The sequence below is a fragment of the Crocuta crocuta genome, unplaced genomic scaffold, assembly GCF_008692635.1.
Source record: "Crocuta crocuta isolate KB4526 unplaced genomic scaffold, BGI_CrCroc_1.0 scaffold431, whole genome shotgun sequence".
Classification (NCBI taxonomy): Eukaryota; Metazoa; Chordata; class Mammalia; order Carnivora; family Hyaenidae; genus Crocuta; species Crocuta crocuta.
Window position 1 is genome coordinate 615,788 of NW_027528859.1, and position 18,885 is coordinate 634,672.

The 18,885-nt window shown below is 36.3% G+C and overlaps 1 protein-coding gene across 1 annotated transcript in view; it reads right to left on the reverse strand.

The window, feature by feature from the left end:
• STX17 (syntaxin 17) overlaps window positions 1-13,211 on the reverse strand; it is a 53,115-nt gene extending 39,904 nt beyond the window's left edge. The window contains exons 1-2 of the mRNA XM_077756053.1: window positions 13,029-13,211; window positions 889-954 (exon numbers count right to left, since the gene is read on the reverse strand). Of these exons, the coding sequence (XP_077612179.1) occupies window positions 889-954; window positions 13,029-13,151 (189 nt within the window). The 5' untranslated portion in view covers window positions 13,152-13,211. The remainder of the gene's footprint in view (window positions 1-888; window positions 955-13,028) is intronic.
• Between the last annotated feature and the right edge of the window lie 5,674 nt (window positions 13,212-18,885).

Consider the following 18,885-nt stretch of genomic DNA (forward strand, 5'->3'; position numbering starts at 1 on the left):
AAACAGGACATAGAGATGGAGAAGGGTAAGGTAAAACTTTTAATTATATTTCACTTTTAACTATGTAAATATAGGATTCTAAAAATTAATTTAAAATAATTAATATGTATTTATTAAAAAGACAGTAACTACAAAGAATAATTGCAACACTGTGTTACTGTAACAGTATATCTTTAAAGTTCTTTAAAAATGTTTAAGTTTATTTATTTATTGAGAGTGAGAGAGAGGGACAGAGAGCAAGCAAGCACACATGTACGAGGGGAGGAGCTGAGAGAGAGAGGGAGAGAGAATCCCAAACAGGTTCTGTGCTATCAGTGCAGAGCCCAAAGCAGGGCTCAAACTCACAAACTGTGAGATCATGACCTAAGCCAAAATCAAGAGTGATATACTTAACCAACTGAGCCACCCAGGTGCCTCTGTTGTCTTTTGTTAGAGCTTTTAATAATTTTAAGATATATTAAAGACAACACAATGTATGCAGGGGACATGAACAGGCAATTTATGAAAGAAATATTACTATCCAAGGTATATATGAAAAAAACTTTCACCATTCAAAGCAATAAAAGAAAAACTCCAGATCAGAACAACAAAAGCAACATTATTTTAACCTAATTTTGAGAAACTGATAATACTTATTTTTGTAAGATTTTTGGGAAATGTGTTGATTTTGAGTGTAAGCTGATACCTCGTTTCTGGAGGAAATTTTGGTATTATGAATCAAAATCTTAAAAATATGTATGACATTTGATTCAGTGACTCCTAAAAATGCACCCTTAGAGAATTACAAATACACATAAAAGGATTCAGCCACAAAGGTATTTATTTTAGCAAAATCTTCTTAAGACTCTTTTTCATATTGATTTACTAAGAACAATGTAATAGACTTACCTGAACTGTACGGCCTGCATTGATGTGCTCTTCATGCAACTTATCCCAGACTCGGCACCTTTGATACTACACAAAAGAGAGGAGAGGTACTGAATGTTTTATTAGTCACTATACTGGTTATTTCCAGTTATCACAAAAATCCCCACTCACCTACCTGAACTTTAACATACTAGCTAAAAGTTACTGACTTAATAGTGGCAGTTAATGGTTCATTGACAATATGAGTAGGAAATTTTCAAAAACATTACACACAAAATTCTGGCAAATGGCAAAACAAATAAAAATCTCTAGATATAATTCGTTTTACTGAAAGAAATGGTGTACTTTGTCTTGCAAATTCTTTGTCTTGCAATAATGAGAATGTAAAAGTGTGAAAAATAAGATTAAGAGTGTTCATAAGATAGTCTTACTATTCATGAATAATTTTAAAAGTTTGTCAATGATAGTGTCAAGTATTAAAAACTAAAATATGACTTTGAGAAAAAGTAACATTGATAGTGCAGACTAGAAAGTATACAAAAATGAGAATGAAGGTATAGTACACATGCTTCAGTTTTTACCAAGGCAATGTTTAGCTTTCAGAGTTTCATCCAAGAAACTTTCTGAGTAGGATAATGGAAAATTTTTCATCTGACAGAAACTACAGCAAAATGTGATAACATTACAGCACAATACTTATATAGGATATAAATATCAACATCAAACATCACATATTATATTTGGTTAAAATTAAAAAATCCAAATAATTAATATGTTAGCAGTTGTGGATAATGACCTCAAGCATATTTATGGCATACTACATACCAAAAGAGAAAAATCAACCTAAAATATGTTGAAAGGACAGAAACATGTAAACACCCCATATATGCATGAAAGGTATAGCAGATTACAAGAGAGCACTAAAAACATTTCTAGGGCATTTTTATATTCCTTATTCTGCATATTGTTTAAATTTAGTACTGAATAATGCAACAAAAAGCTCTTTAGACACTTCTAAATTTTTTTTACATCATCTAAGAACTAAACAATGACTACTAAGCTTAAAAATAATGTAGAGAATATATTTACCAAACAATTTTAAAACTACTATCAAACTTCTTTCTTTTATAAGAAAAATTAAACTGACACCATCAGATTTCCCCAGGTTTTAAAACTTTGAATTTGTATTGGAGGCTCTTTTAGATAGTGTTATTATATCAGTGAAAAGATGAGAGTAGAAGCCAAACATAGGGGCACCTGGGTGGCTGGCTCAGTTGGTTAAGCGTCCAACTCCTGGTTTCAACTCAGGTCATGATCTCATGGTTTCGTGAGTTTGAGCTTCACATCAAGCTCTGTGATGGCAGCACAGAGCCTACTTGGGATCCTCTCTCTCCCTCTTCCTCTTTGTCTCTCTCTCTCTCTCTCTCCCCTTCCCCAATGACTCACACTGTCTCTCTTTCAAAAATAAACTTAGAAAAAAAAGAAGCCAAAAATACATTTTTGAAAATAGGCCACTTTTATTTATTTTATTATTTTTTAAAAAATGTTTATTTTTCAGAGACAGAGTGCAAGCAAGGGAGGGGCAAAGAGAGAGGGAGACACAGAATCCGAAGCAGGCTCCAGGCTCTGAGCTGTCAGCACAGAGCCCAATGCGGGGCTTGAACTCACTAGGGTTGAGACAATGACTTGAGCCAACTAAGCCACCCAGGTGCCCCTGAAGATAAGCCACTTTTAAATTTATTACTCAACACTAATCTTTCATGATATTTTAAGAAAAATTAATGTTAAGAAAACAGAGTTAAGACTTTTTGGAGGTCATGGCTGCTAGAATTCGTGGACCAAAGTATCAGAGAGGAGAGAACTACATGTGAAGAGACAGCTGACTGCAGGGAGAAGATGACTACCCTGAGAGAGAGACAGCTCCAGAGATCAGCAGGTTCTCCTTTTGAGTCTTCAGCCAATTATAAATCAGTACATTCACACAAGGACAACTACCTGAGGTCAGAAAAAGAACCACTGAAAGTTTCCTTTTCCTTTGATGGGCTAATTTCTAGAGCTCACTCAGCCAGAAGCAGTGCATGTGACCCCCAAGTCAGAGTGGAGTGGAAAAACCTTGCAATATACTGCACACCAGGTAGGATACTGCCAAATGTGGCCCTTTATGGGGAAAATTTAACCCTGGAAGAAAGGATACTTTAATCCTTCATAAAGCTTTAAAGAATGACTTAAAAGGATCAAACTGCCCCCAAAATAACTTAAATGTGTCTCACACATATTTTTTCTTTAAAATAGTTTATTGTCAAGTTGGTTTCCATATAATACCGAGTGTTCATCCCCACAAGTGTCTCACACATCTTAAAGCTCAAAAATACTTAAAGTTTAAAATGTTCCATATCCAACAAGGTAAAGTTCATCATGTCCACCATCCAGTAAACAATTACCATGCATACAAAAAAGCAAGAAAAATGGATCAACAGAAACAGACTCATATGATAGAGATAATGAAATTAATAAACAAGGATATTAGAAATTATGATATTAATAAATGAATAAAGAAGATGTGGTAAATACACAGTGGAATATTAAAGAAGATGTGGTATATACACAGTGGAATATTACTCAGCCATAAAAATAAAATCTTGCCAGTAGCAACAACATGGATGGATCTAGAGGGTATAATGCCAAGTGAAATAAGTCAGTCAGAGAAAGACAAATACCATATGGTATCACTCATGTGGAATTTAAGAAACAAAACAAACTAACAAAGAAAAACAGAAACAAAAATAAAGAACTTTAAATATGGAGAACAAACTGGTGGTTTCCAGAGGATGGGTGAAACAGGTGAAGAGGATTAAGAGTACATTTCTTGCGATGAACACTGAGTAATGTACAGAATTGTTGAATCATTTTATTGTACCACTGAAACTAATGTAACACTGGAGGTTAATCACACTTGAATTAAAAAAATAGATAACGATGGGGTACTTGCGTGGCTCAGTCAGTTAAGTGTCAGATTCTTGATTTCAGCTCAAGTCATGATCACATGATTCATGAAATCAAGCCCCACATTGGGCTCTGCACTGACAGCATGGAGTCTGCTTGGGACTCTCTCTCCCTCTCTCTCTGTGGCTACCTTGTGTGCACATGCTCGATCTCTTTTCTCTCAAAATAAATAAATGAATATTGAAAACAAAAGAATGACTAGTTGTGTGAGGTTTGTGAACTTGGGCAAATCATTAAGTTGGACCTCAGTTCACTATTCTATAAAAAGAGCAGGTCGAATTAAGTCATCACTAAATTTATTTCAGTTTTAAAATTGTATAGTTTAGGGTGTATCTATTCATATATACGAAATATTCATGACTGCGTAAAAAATTCATTATAATAATACTTTATGAGAAGAGAGAGGGGAAACTGAGAGAAAGCAACACTGCTTCCAGAGCCAAAAGAAAAATGTGGGCTTGGGCGGCAGAATACTCTCACACCAGAGGAATCCCTTGTAACGTTCCAGGTGGCTATCACTGTTTTTTCTCTCTAAGCCTACTCCTACTTTTTGGCTAATATTTTCCACCCACTATATCATGAAACACTTCCATGGTGCAAGTGTGGCACTGTTAACCTCCAAGACACACAGTTAAGGTGAGACATTGGGTTTCTAGGACAAAACAACAAAACCTTCCCACATTATTCTCTCAAGCCTTTACTAAAACATATATCCAGTAAGCAATGAGTTAAGATATTTACCATGAATAATAGGCAATTAAAGTAACTGCAGAAACAAACTCATAAATACAGAGAACAAACTGGTGGTTGCCAGAAGAGAGGGGGTGGGGTAATGGGCAAAATAGGTGAGGAGGATTAAGAGGTACAAACTCCCACTTATAAATATAGGGATGAAAAGCACAGCATAGGGAATATAGTCAATACTATTATAATAATATTATAACAACAGTGTATGGTGACATATGGTAACTACACTTATGGTAAGTGTTGAGTAACATACAAACTGTCAAATCAATATGTAGTATACCTGAAACTAATATAACATTGTATGTCAATAAAAATTTAAAATGTTAAGTAATACATATACGTAACTAAAAAGAAAGTTATGTAGTCCCTGTGTTCAAGAAAGTAGAAGAAAATATTTTTAAAAATTTAATTCCTACAATTAAAAAAGTCATCTGAAATGAAAAATGCAGTGGATGGGATTAACAGCAGATAAGACAATGCAAAAAATAAGAAAAAAAAGATTAGCAACACAAACACTCCAAAATAAAACACAGGAAGAAAAAAGATGAACAATAAATGAACAAGGGCATCAGTAGGTCTTGGGCCAACTGAAAGCAACATAGTAATATGTAATTGTACTCCCAAGAGAGAAGAGATGACACAAAAAATATTTGAAAAATGAATGACCAAAGCTTTTTAAAACTTGATAAAAACTATAAATCCATAGATTTGAGAAACTCAAGAAATACCAAAAATACGAAAAGTGAAGAAAACTACACTAAAGCACATAATAAAATTTAAAATAAATGATAGAAAAATCATAAAAGTAGCCCAAGGAAAAAAGGCACATAAAGCACAAATGAACTTTATTATTTTTTTTTAAATATTTTTATTTATTTCTAGGAGAGAGAGAGAGACAGCGTGAACAGGGGAGGGTCAGAGAGAGGGAGACACAGACTCTGAAATAGGCTCCAGGCTCTGAGCTGGCAGTCAGCACAGAGCCCGACGTGGGGCTCGAACCCACGAACCGCGAGATCATGACCTAAGCGAAAGTCGGACGCTTAACCGACTAAGCCACCCAGGCGCCCCACACAAATGAACTTTAAAAACAAGAATGACAGAAGACTTCTTGTGAGAAACAATGCAAGCCAGAAGACAATGGAGCAACATCTTGAAAACAATCTAAAACTCAACCTGGAATTCTGTACCCAGAGAATTTTTTTTTTTTTAAATGAAAGCAAAATAGAGGGCATTTGGGTGCCTCAGTTGGTTGAGCATCCGACTTTGGCTCAGGTCATGATCTCACAGTTCATGGGTTTGAGCCCCACATCGGGCACTATGCTGACAGCTGTCTCTCTCTCTCTCTCTCTCTCTGTCCCTCTTCCACCCACTCTCTGTATCTTTTTCTCGAAAATAAAGCAAAAAAAAAAAAAAAGGCAAAATAAATATTTTTTTCCAATATAAAAACGCTGACAATGTTCATCATTAGCTGACCTGTACTACAATAAAAAGGAGGTCCTTCGGGCTGATGAAAAAATGATACCAGAGAGAAACCTCGCTCTACATAAAGTAATGAAGAGCACTGAAAATGGTAAATATATAGGTAAATATTAAACATGTTTTTCTTATTTCTAAAATCTCTTTGGAAGGTAACTCTGTTTAAAAAAAAAATAACAATGTATTGGGGGGATAATAACATAGAAGCAAAATATATGACAATAATGCTATAAAGACCCTGAGAGATAAAATAGAAGTATATTGTTATAAGATTCTTATAATATACATGAAGTGATTTATATATAACTAATTGAAGGTAGACTGTGAAAAGTTAAAAATGAATACTCTGAATTATAAAGCAAGCACTAAAAATCAGATAAAAACAAAGAGGTATAACTAATAAGCCAACAAAAGAGAAAAATGGAATTTCTAAAAAAAACATGCAATTAATCCAAAAGGGAATAAAAGAAGAAAAAGGGGACAAAGAACAGATGGGGCAAATAGACAAAAATAGCAAGATGGTAGATGTAAAGACAACCTTTTGACAAATGTCTATTCATTATAAAAACTCTCACCAAACTAAAAATAGAAGTTATTGTCCTCAACCTGATAGAGACATCTATATAAACCCTCATGCTTAGTGGTGAAAGGCCATTCCTTAATACTGAGAACAAAATAAGGAGGGCTGATCTTACCACTCCTATTCAATATCACACCAGAGGCAGCCAGTGCAGGAAGGAAGTACACAGACAGGGAAGGAAGAAATAAATAGTTTGTCTTCACAGATGACATAATTGCCTACACAGAAAATAGCAAACACTGTAACAGAAAAGCTACATGATGTTAGCAGACAGCCCAGTGACTGAAAGCCATAAACCAAATATTACTCATGTAATGAAAATAAATACTGATACCTACCCCATAGTGTAGGTAAAAATGATTCATTGTGCCTACCAAATATCAAAATAACACTCCCCCAATAAAGCACAAAGGCCATCTCCCAGGAATGTGAATTTCCTAATGCATTATCATCATTTGATCACTTGTCAAGCAAGCTGTAGAAGAGATTAGTGTCTCAGGTGGTGGTTGAACAAGATGACCTTATTTCTTATAACAATAAAACTTTTTAATTTTTAAAAAAAAATTTTAACATTTTTATTCATTGTTGAGAGACAGAGACAGAATGTGAGTGGGGATGGGGCAGAGAGAGGGAGACATAGAATCTGAAGTAGGCTCCAGGCCCTGAGCTGTCAGCACAGAGTCTGACACGGGGCTCAAGCCCACGAACCATGAGATCATGACCTGAGCCGAAGTCAGATGCTTAGCTGACTGAGCCACCCAGATGCCCCAATAATATTCTAAGAAAAACAAGGAATAAGATAGTTTGGATTTCCTATTACTCGCTGTAAGTTATCTAAGGTAAGCTATACCTTACGTTACATTATTAAAATCTATTATTCCAAATCTTAAGAGGAAAAGCTTAGTGATTTAGTATGTGTGAAAAAAGAATTACAAGAAGTAAATCTTTCAAAATTTAGTTGTTAGGACTATTGACAAGCGTTTCTGAACTGTCCTGTTTTTACAAAATATTGTCTATCTGCACAGCAGCATTAGAAAGACAGGTTAAAGCAATTCTAAAACTTGAAGCAATTAGGACACATTTGGTTGCAAATAACAGGAAACTCAAATTTTTTAAATGGCTTTAATAAGGACATTTATTATCTCACATCAGAAGCAGCCTAGAAGGTAGTTTAGTTCAGAAGCTTATAAGCTCAACTGCCTAAGTTCTATCTTTCTTTACCACTTTCAATAGAAAGTTTTTGTCCTCAGACTTGTCCTTACTAGTTATTGTTCCAGATACAACAGGCAGACACAAGACTAGTAGAAGCAGAACTGTTTCCTCTCATGTGTATCTTCCTGCCAGTAGGAAAACCTTTTCCAGAAGTTTCCATATCCCAAACAGGCTTTCTCTCAAGTCTCATTAGCCACAACCACAGGATTCAGTGCTAGCCACTCTCTGACAAGAATGTAATTACTACCATTAGAAACATTATTATTCACCACCTGTGCTGAGGATATCCTACTCTGAAGCACAGGAAGGCAAATTGAATCAAGGTTCTGTCAGGAAGGAAAGGGGCACCTGGGTGGCTTAGTTGGTTAAGTGTCCGACCTCAGCTCAGGTCATGATCTCACTGTTCCCAAGTTCGAGCCCCGCGTTGGGCTCTGTGCTGACAGCTCAGAGCCTAGCTCCTGTTTCAGATTCCGTGTCTCCCTCTCTGTCTCTGCCACTCCCCTGCTCGTGTTCTGTCTCTTTCGTGAAAATGACCATTAAAAATTTAAAAAAAAAAAAAGGGGCGCCTGGGTGGCTTAGTCAGTTGAGCGTCCGACTTTCGCTTAGGTCATGATCTCGCGGTTTGTGGGTTCAAGCCCCACGTCGGGCTCTGTGCTGACTGCCAGCTCAGAGCCTGGAGCCTGTTTCAGTCTGTGACTCCCTCTCTCTCTGACCCTCCCCTGCTCACGCTGTCTCTCTATCTCTCTCCTAGAAATAAATAAAAAAATTAAAAAAAAAAAAAAAGGAAAAAAGCAGGGGGGAGGGGGAAGTGATTAAAGGACAGAAATACACGTTTTCAGATTAAAAAGAGAAATGGAAAAAGGTTTTGTTGTAATCACCAAGTTGAAAACAAATAAAAACAAATCAACAAATAACAAATCAATGAGACTGATTATGTTTGATCATGCACCATATAGTTTGCGCTTCATACCATCAGAGCAGTTCAAGCCACTCATTTTCACACTTAATTATATGTCACCTATTACTCTCTGAATAGTTCCTAATTTATTTTCTTAACTGGACTAAAAACTTCCTGAGGATTAGAAAGCTAATTTTTTATGAACTTTTCAGGGCTAACAATAAAAGAAATAATAAACACCAATGCTTATGAAAACCTTATATTTATTTCTTATAATTAATAATTTCCCTCCTCTTTAAACCTGGAAGATTGAGCACAAGCATTTATCTCTGCTCTTTTCTAAAACCCAACTAAAATGACAATAAAGAACTTTAAAAGGTATACATTCACAAGAATAATGAGACTACAACAGAAGATATCAGTTGACATAAACTTTTAACCAAATTTGAGAAAATTGAAGATTACAGGCATGTGGCAGACACAGAAGACCTGAGAAAGCTGAAACATGAGGCTGCAGAAGGGATGAATGGTGTGGGAGAAGCAGTGAGTGACAAGCCAACATGGCACACCACTACTCCCGGAAGACGCTAACCAGAGATACCAGCTACCAGGTAGCCAGGAGGATATGTATGGTAGGGCAGGCGGACTGGTTGAAAGTTTATGGAAGGAACAGGTAGTCTACCAGCTACCCTCTCTGGAGGCCCAAGCAACTACACTGCCCCGATCACCACAGAAGGCCACACTCTAGAAGAGTGCCTGCTAGTTCCCCATTAACACTGATCTTTCCCTTGCTCCCCCTCCAAGTTATGTGACCCCTCCTACACCCTGCTACACACACAAACACCTTCCAATCAGCACTCTTAAATATCAACAGCTAGCCAAGGAAAGCCCATAATATTGCAGGCTGACACAAAGAAGAAAGGGAGGGAGAAAGCAAGTTGTGGGGGGGGGCAAGAAATAAATTTAAAAAGGAAGAAAGAATAAAGAAACTCAGGGAAAACAGACAAAGAGACAGATAAGAACTTAAATAATAATAATAATGCCACCATGGATGATACTGCATCCATGAAACAAGAAGAGGAGGATTCTCTTTAAAAGAAAAAGAGAGAGAACTGACAGTAAAAAGAACATAGTATCAATATGATTCTCATTATTTCATCTTAGCTGGAATGTGGATGTAATAGCTGAAGCTAGAGCTGCTGTTTTACATGGAAGATAGAAACAAGCTGAGGATCAGAGAGCAAGATAAAAGAGCCCTGAGTCTGTAATGACTGCTGGGCTCCCAGTGCAGCCCTGGAGTGCTCCCTAACTGTGAGAGGTTAAAAATAAAAGCAGAAACAAAAAACACCTATCTGATTTGATACGCTATTTGGGGACTTTCTTCCACTTGTACTTTAACCATATACTAACACAGTACATGCTATACAGTTCAGTTTTCTCCCAATCCTCCAACATGAAACAAAGAAAATTATGTTCCAAGTATATAATCATGCTGTTTCCATTAACTGTGCTTAAGTCTATCTTACGTTAGCCAAGAAAGCTGGATGCTAACACTTCAGACTTCAGCATCACAATCTACTCCCATCTCCCATGTGTAAGAGAATGTAGTGCTGAAGGACCTATGCATAGCATCCCAGGTGCCCAGGGCACACTGCACCCATTGTTTTTGGGTGCTGCAGAATCACTCCACTAAGGCTGACCTTCAATTTCCCTTCAGTGTGACTTTCTTCTTTTAAATTCATACTGGATGACGGATGGCTAACATAATAAATATGTGATCTTTCTACACCCTTCCCCCAGGAAGAATATGCCTTTTTTAAAATAAGGCACTGTCACACACCTGGAGTCCAACTTAGCTCTTAACTCTTTTGTCCACAGTGAACACTGCAGCTTTTAAATGTTTTTACATTACCATAAACTATTAAAATATGCTATTTAGTCATGCGCGCGCACACACACACACACACACACACACTCACTCACTTTCATGCAAAACTAGAAATCCTAGAGACAGTATTATGATCAAGAATATAGATAGCTTCTCGGCCTTTTGGCTAAGATCAAGTGAAGAATATAGATTAACACATAGATCAGTATGAGTTTACGTAGCTTCAGATATCCCCTACATTGTAAATCATAATTATTCTGACATCTCTAAAACTTTCACATTAAGTAAAGATTTCACAAAATGCTAAAGGAAAAATGTTATGGTAGACCAAGATCAATATACCTCTGGAATAATTTTCTTAGGAAGTCTGGCACAGCTAATCAAATCAATAATAAATCCTTTCCTATCCCCACTTCCCTTGTTCCCAGGGTTCTGGCTTTTCCATTGATGACTTCCTGGGTAGTACATGTGGCTAGGATCTGATGGTATGACGGTAGGCACTTTCATATACAGTAAGTATAAAAAAAGGGAAATGTAAGATATGCCAAATCTCAAAGGTAATATAGGACAATAAAGGAAAGACATGCTCTTAATAGACCGACCATAGTCCACCTATTCTGCCTTTCAGAATCAACTTATCTGGTAAATTCCTGTCATCTTTGCAACTGAACACTTTGATATGAGCTCAGGACTTTAAAACACACCTTATCAACCTCCCACCCAGGTATGATCAATCAAAAGTAAACAACCCTACTTCTATACTGTTAAGGTGCTAGAAGAATGAGCCCTCCTCATTAATGAAAGCATGGAACCCTGTAATTTGTTTCTGCTCATAACAAGAATAACCAGTTTACCAGAAAACTCCTCCACCCTAAAAAGTCACAGTACTTACTATTTACGGATAAAGAAATTAAGAGATGACAGAATTCTAGTAGAGAGCTTCATATTTGTATTGAAATTTTCATCTTAATATTCTTGGCAGTTATTTTCCATAATTTTTATTTATTTATTTTTATTTTCTATAATTTTTAAAAAGACTTAAATACTAGGAAGACAGCAGTATCTATGGGGGAAAAAGCTGACGCTCTTCTTAGCTGTATAACGAACTGAGATGAGGGTGTAAATATTGTTTACACCGAAAGGCTTAATGACCACTTCCACCCCACCCCCCACCACAAAAATTAACAGAGGGCCACATAGCTTAAAATGTATAATGGGGGAGGGGCGCCTGGGTGGCTCAGTCAGTTGAACTACAGACTTTGGCTCAGGTCATCATTTCACAGTTCACGAGTTCAAGCCCTATATTGGGCTTTGTGCTGTCAGCAGAGGACCCGCTTCAGATCCTCTGTCCCCTTCTTTCTCTGCTCCTCCCTCCCTCTCTCTCTCAAAAATAAACATTCAAAAAGAATTTAAATTAAATTAAGGACGCCCGGATGGCTCAGTCAGTTAAGCATCCAACTTTGGTGCAGGTCATCATCCTAACGTTTGAGTTTGAGCCCCGTGTGGACTCTGTGCTGACAGCTCAGAGCCTGGAGCCTGCTTCAGATTCTGTGTCTTTCTCTCCCTCTACCCCTCCCACTCATGCTCTGTCTCTGTCTCTGTCTCTCTCTCAAAAATAAACATTAGGAAATAAATTAAAAAGATAAATTAAAAAATTAAATTAAAACTGAAAAAATTTATACTGGGCGAGATCTTTTTTAAGGAGCAAATTCCACTGATCTGTCCTATAGCAAATGAATCAATATAAACTGCCACATCAATGCTCAGTACTCAGTAGACCTGATGCTCCCATGAATGCCCCAACTAGTCTACCAGACACTGACCAGTCCAGTCCCTGAGACTAGTGCTTCCCTCTACATATTTCCTAAACCAATCTCTAGGTGGTATTTCTTAATTTGGGGCTTTCCTCAACGGGAAGAAGTCAATTTGGGAAATTCCCTGATATCACACAATGATTTATCTCTTTATTATACATGCACCTAAAGAGGCTAGGAGTTAATGATAGACACCAAAGTTCAAAAAACTTGCCATGGGGTGAATGAAATTAAGGCAGGCCCTGCAGCCAAAGTTCACTACCTCTACATTATGGTGTACTATCAAACAATTTGTATTTTAATTATTAACTACCTAATATGTCAGCATGTACAACTTAAAAGGCATAGTTTCTATTCTAATACCCCTCCCTAAAACAGGAAGAAAACGAGAGGTATATTTGTAAAACAAAAACCCAAATGAAAAAATGAACGTTGTTAAATCAATAGGAGATGGATATTTTAGCAAAGCCTCTTATCTAAATTATAAATTTAGATGAAATGCGTAAGTATAAATCAGAATATGTAGAAAATGAAAAAACTCACCTTCTCAATATTTATCTGGTGCTTTCTTAGCCTCTCCAGGTCTGTTGGGATTACTATCTTAATGAATTTCTGGATAGCTGGTTCAAGACGGCGTAATTTCACTTTTTCTTCATCTTCAGACATTCTAGAAAAAATGTTATGTCACTTCTACTTGCAGCGACTGTCTTCCCCACTCACATGGAAAAACCTAAAAGGGAAATATTTAAGAATGTTTTTAATCAGTTTCTATTATTTTTAAAAGTCAACAATTAGGTAATGTTATAATTTATTCTAAATACATACTCAACTTAATTCTGAACATGAATGACTTGTTTTTTAAGAAATATTTTATTTTAGGGGCACCTGGGTGGCTCAATTGGTTCAGCAACTAACTCTTGATTTCAACTCAAGTCATAATTTCACAGTTCATGAGATCAAGCCTCACCTTGGGCAGTGCAGTGGAAGCACAGAGCCTGCTTGGGATTCTTGCTCTCCTCCTCTCTCTGCCCCTCCCCCGCTCATGCTTTCTCTCTCTCTCTTCAAAATTAATAAACTTAAAAAAAAATTTAATTCATCCTCAGTGGGGGAAAACTGAGAGCTTTCCCCTTAAGGTGGGGAACAAGACAAGGATGTCCATTCTCGCCACTGTTATTCAACACAGTATTGGAAGTCTTAGCCTCAACAATCAAACAACACAAAGAAATAAAAGGCATCCAAATTGGCCAGGAGGAGGTCAAACTTTCACTCTTCGCAGATTACATGACACTCTATACGGAAAACCCAAAATATTCCACCAAAAAACTTCTAGAACTGATCCAGTAATTCAGCAAAGTAATTCATAAAAAAAAATTGTATGCAGGACATAAAATCAATGCACAGAAATAGGCTGTATTCCTATACACCAACAATGAAGCAACAGAAAGAGAAATCAAGGAAGTGATCCCATTATAATTGCACCAAAAAGCATAAAACACCTAGGAATAAATCTAACCAAAGAGGTGAAAAATCTATACACTGAAAACTATAGAAAGCTTATGAAAGAAATCGAAAAAGACAGGGGAAAAAAAAAGGAAAAATATTCCATGTTCCTGGATAGGAAGAAAAAATATTGTTAAAATGTCAATACTACCCAAAGCAATCTACATATTCAGTGCAATCCCTATCAAAATAACACCAGCATTCTTCACAGAGCTAGAACAAACAATCCTAAAACTTGTATGGAACCAGAAGAGACCCTAAATAGCCAAAGCAATCTTGAAAAAGAAAACCAAACCTGGAGGCATCACAATCCTGGGCTTCACATTGTATTACAAAGCTGTAATTAAAATAGTATGGTACTGCCATTGAAACACTCAGATCAATGGAACACAACAGAGAACCCAGAAATGGACCCACAAATATGGCCAACTAATCTTTAACAAAGCAGGAAAGAATATCCAATGGGATAAAGACAGTCTCTTCAGCAAGTGGTGCTGGGAAAACGGGACAGCAACATGCAGAAAAATAAACCTGGACCACTTTCTTACACCATACACAAAAATAAACTCAGAATGGATGAAAGACCTAAATGTAAGACAGGAAGCCATTAAATCCTTGAGGAGAAAGCAGGCAAAAACCTCTTTGACCTTGACCACAGCAACTTCTTACTCAACACATCTCCAGAGGCAAGGGAAACAAAAGCAAAAATGAACTATCGGGACCTCATCAAAATAAAAAGCTTCTGCATAGTGAAGGAAACGATCAGCAAAACTAAAAGGCAACTGACAGAATGGGGGAAGATATTTGCAAATGACATATCAGATAAAGGGTTAGTATCCAAAATCTATAAAGAACTTATCAAACTCAACACGCAAAAAACAAATAATCCAGTGAAGAAATGGGCAAAAGACATGAATAGACACTTCTCCAAAGAAGACATCCAGATGGCCAAAAGACACAAGAAACAATGCTCAACATCACTCATCATCTGGGAAACACAAATCAAAACCACAATGAGATACCACCTCACACCCATCAGAATGGCTACCATTAACAACTCAGGCAACAACAGATGTTGAAAAGGATGCAGAGAAAGAAGATCTCCTTTGCACTGCTAATGGGAATGCAAACTGGTGCAGCACTCTGGAAAACAGTATGGAGATTCCTCAAAAAATTAAAAATAGAACTACCCTATAACCCAGTAATTGCACTATTAGTATTATCCAAAGGATACAGGTATGCTGTTTCAAAGAGGCACATACACCCCAATGTTTTTAGCACTGTCAACAATAGCCATAGTATGGAAAGAGCCCAAATGTCCATCGATGGATGAGTGGATAAAGAAGATGCGCGCACACACACAAAGCAATATTATTCAGCAATCAAAAAGAATGAAATCTTGCCATTTGCAACTATGTGGATAGAACTGGAGAGTATTACACTAAGCAAAATGAGACAAAGACAAATATATGACTTCACTCATATGAGGACTTTAAGATACAAAATAGATGAACATAAGGGAAGGAAAGCAAAAATAATATAAAAATAGGGAGGGGAACAAAACATAAGAGACTCTTAAATATGGAGAACAGAGGGTTACTGTTGTGAGAGGGGGATGAGCTAAATAGGTAAGGGGCATTAAGGAATCTATTCCTGAAATCATTGTTGCACCATATGCTAACTAACTTGGATATAAATTTTAAAAATAATAATAAAAAAATTAAAAAACAAATAAATAAGTAAAATTTTATTCGGAAACACTTTTCTCTCTACAAAAGTAATGTATATTCACTTTAAGAGACTACAGAAAAGAAAAAAAAAGAAAAGAAAATACGAAAAAGAGAATAAAATAAAATCAATCAGGGGCACCTGGGTGGCTCAGTTGGTTAAGCATCCGACTTCAACTCAGGTCATGATCTTGCAGTTAAAGGGTTCGAGCCCCACATCAGGCTCTGCACTGACAACTTAGAGCCTGGAGCCTGCTTCAGATTCTGTGTCTCCCTCTCTCTCTCTCTGCCACTCCCCTGATCACACTGTCTCTCTCTGTCTCTCAAAAATAAGTAAATGTTAAAAATAAATAAAATAAACGTTAAAAAGATTTTTTTAAGAAAATTAAAATAGGTACAGTTAAAAACATTCAAAGATATAAAGGAAGGAATAGAATATTTTTACAAATTAGATAATACTATGAGATCATAGCAGGCTAACCTGAAAAAACAAGTACAAATTTGAAAAATAAAAACCTAAAAAAAGGTTAAACAGTAAACCATGTAGCTGAAGAAAGAATTATTGACTGGAAGATATCAGTAAGAATACAGAGGAGTAAAGAGATGGAAAACATAAAAGATAAAATGAGAAGCTCAATAACAAATAGGAATCCTTTAAGGGAAGAATAAAGAAGATGGTGAACATGCATTATTCAAAGAGAATATGCTGAAAAAAAAAAAGAGAGAGAGAGAATATGCTGAGAATCAAGATGCAATACCTCAAACTGAAAATGTACATAAGACCTAAGTAGCATGAATTTAAAAAAACTGCCCCCCCTACTCACTCACTCTCTCTCAAAATAAACTTTTATTTAAAAAAAAAGAACTACTGGGACGCCTGGGTGGCTCAGTCGGCTAAGTGTCCGACTTCAGCTCAGGTCATGATCTCATGGTTCGTGGGTTCGAGTCCCACGTCGGGCTCTGTGCTGACAGCTAGCTCAGAGCCTGGAGCCTGTCTTCTGATTCTGTGTCTCCCTCTCTCTGACCCTCCCCTGCTCATGCTGTCTCTATCTCTCTCCCAAAAATAAATAAAACATTTTTTTAATTAAAAAAAAAAGGGAACCACTAAAAGGCACACTTTAACAATAAATAAGCCCAAAGGAAAGGAATGGTGAGGAGCTATGAATATAATAAAGTATACTGTTACTGGGTAGATGAATGAATGAAAGAAAAAAGGATTTATTTTGAATAATATAAATCTTTCCATGTAAATTATTATTTTTCTATAATGCAATTTTATAGAAGCATAGTGTTACATAAATGCTCCATAATTTAATCATCTGTTGTTGGCTATTTAGGTTATTCCAATTTTCCACTATTGTAAATGCACCACAGTGTAAGTACCCTTCTTACATATAAATCCATATTATCATCTATGATGTTTCTTCAAAATAATTAGAAATAGAATATGTGCACACATTTTTGTAAGCTGTGATACCTCATGTCCCAAAGTTGTGCCTATTTACATTCCCATTACAACACATCAAAATGCCCATTTACCCATATTACCACCAATATGTGGTATTTTCATTCTCCTTAGACATTCAAAAATGGTGGGATTGATTTATTAGCCCTTTGCACTCTTCTTACGAATTGCCTGCTAGTGCTATGTATCTGTCTTACTATAGTGGATGTTTTTCTATTATATTTAACATATAATAGACTCATAAATTATCAATTATTTGTCTCACAATGTTCCCAGGTTATCACATTGCTTGTGTTTTTTACTACCATGCAAACTATATACTATAGGAAGAAATCTTTATATCTACCACCATACCTATTGTCTTACCATACCTGATACTCAATAGATGCTAATGGAATAAAATATTTTTTCACATGTCTCTTCTTCACCATTTCTAATTCCATCACTCCAAACAATGCAATATGCATAGCACCTTACAAGTGTCTTAACTGGCCTGCCTTTAGACTCTTTCTCGCTCTCCCAGGTTTTTCCAGACCACTACCAATTAATATAACTCAAACACCAATTGCAATATGCTACTCCTCTGAACAAAAACTTCCAAGAATTCCCAATTATTTGAACAAGAAAATACAGTGTTCATAAATAGATCCACCCAATCTAACCCAACCTCTACTTTTGGCTTTGCAATGATGCTCCCTCTGTCTAGATGCTCTTTTCTCTTCCACCTGCCTCTAAAATTTATGTATCGTTTGACACACAGCTCTCATGTTTCTGCTTTCTCTTCCACTAATAGGTTTATGGTGTACGTAACAACCCCAATTATCAAATATCTGATTTGTTTGCACTGCTCCCCTATGCTGATAGATTTTTTCAGTTCCAAAAGTGATATTTCAAAATCAGAGTTGTGCATGATTCTGCCCCTCAGCTTTCTGTGCCCAAGGAAAACCTGGTGCTTCATAAAAGCCATCTATCAGGGAAGAGATTCTACTCCAAGAACCTCCCAAGAGACTTTTCTAACTCTTGGTCTCCTTCTGGCCGGTATTTTTTTTCTCCTCACCATCATTTCCATTTTTATTAAATCATAATAAAATGCCTATATAACACCAAACTGAGAATACAATAAAACCTTGGTTTGCACTCATAATGCATTCCAGAAACATTCCTGGAATCCAAAGCACTCATGTATCAAAGCAAATTTTAAGAACCATTGGCTCAGTTGTGATCATGTGACATTCGGCACCATGTACAAGTACTACTCGTATGGCAAGATACCACTCGTTTATCAAGTCAAAATTTATTACAAATGTTTGCTCATCTTGCAGAACACTCACAGAACAAGTTACTTGCAATCTAAGGTTTCACTGTATAATATTCTAATAATTGAATAAATCATGATGTTATTAAAACAGAAAGTTGTCCAGCAGTGGCTCCAATTATAAAATAGCTCAAATAATCTTTGTAAGCTGTTGAGGGATGGTTTTAATCCAACATACAAAATGTGGGCATATTTATTTATTTTTATTTTAGCTCTACACCCAATGTGGGGCTCAAACTCACAACCCCGAGATCAAGAGTCACAGGCTTTACCAACTAAGCTAAACAGGTAGTTTTAAAATATATCTGAATAAAAAATATATATATATATATATATCTGAATAATAAATAAGAGTGTATTTCAGCATTTCTTGATGATCTCATGGTTCATGAG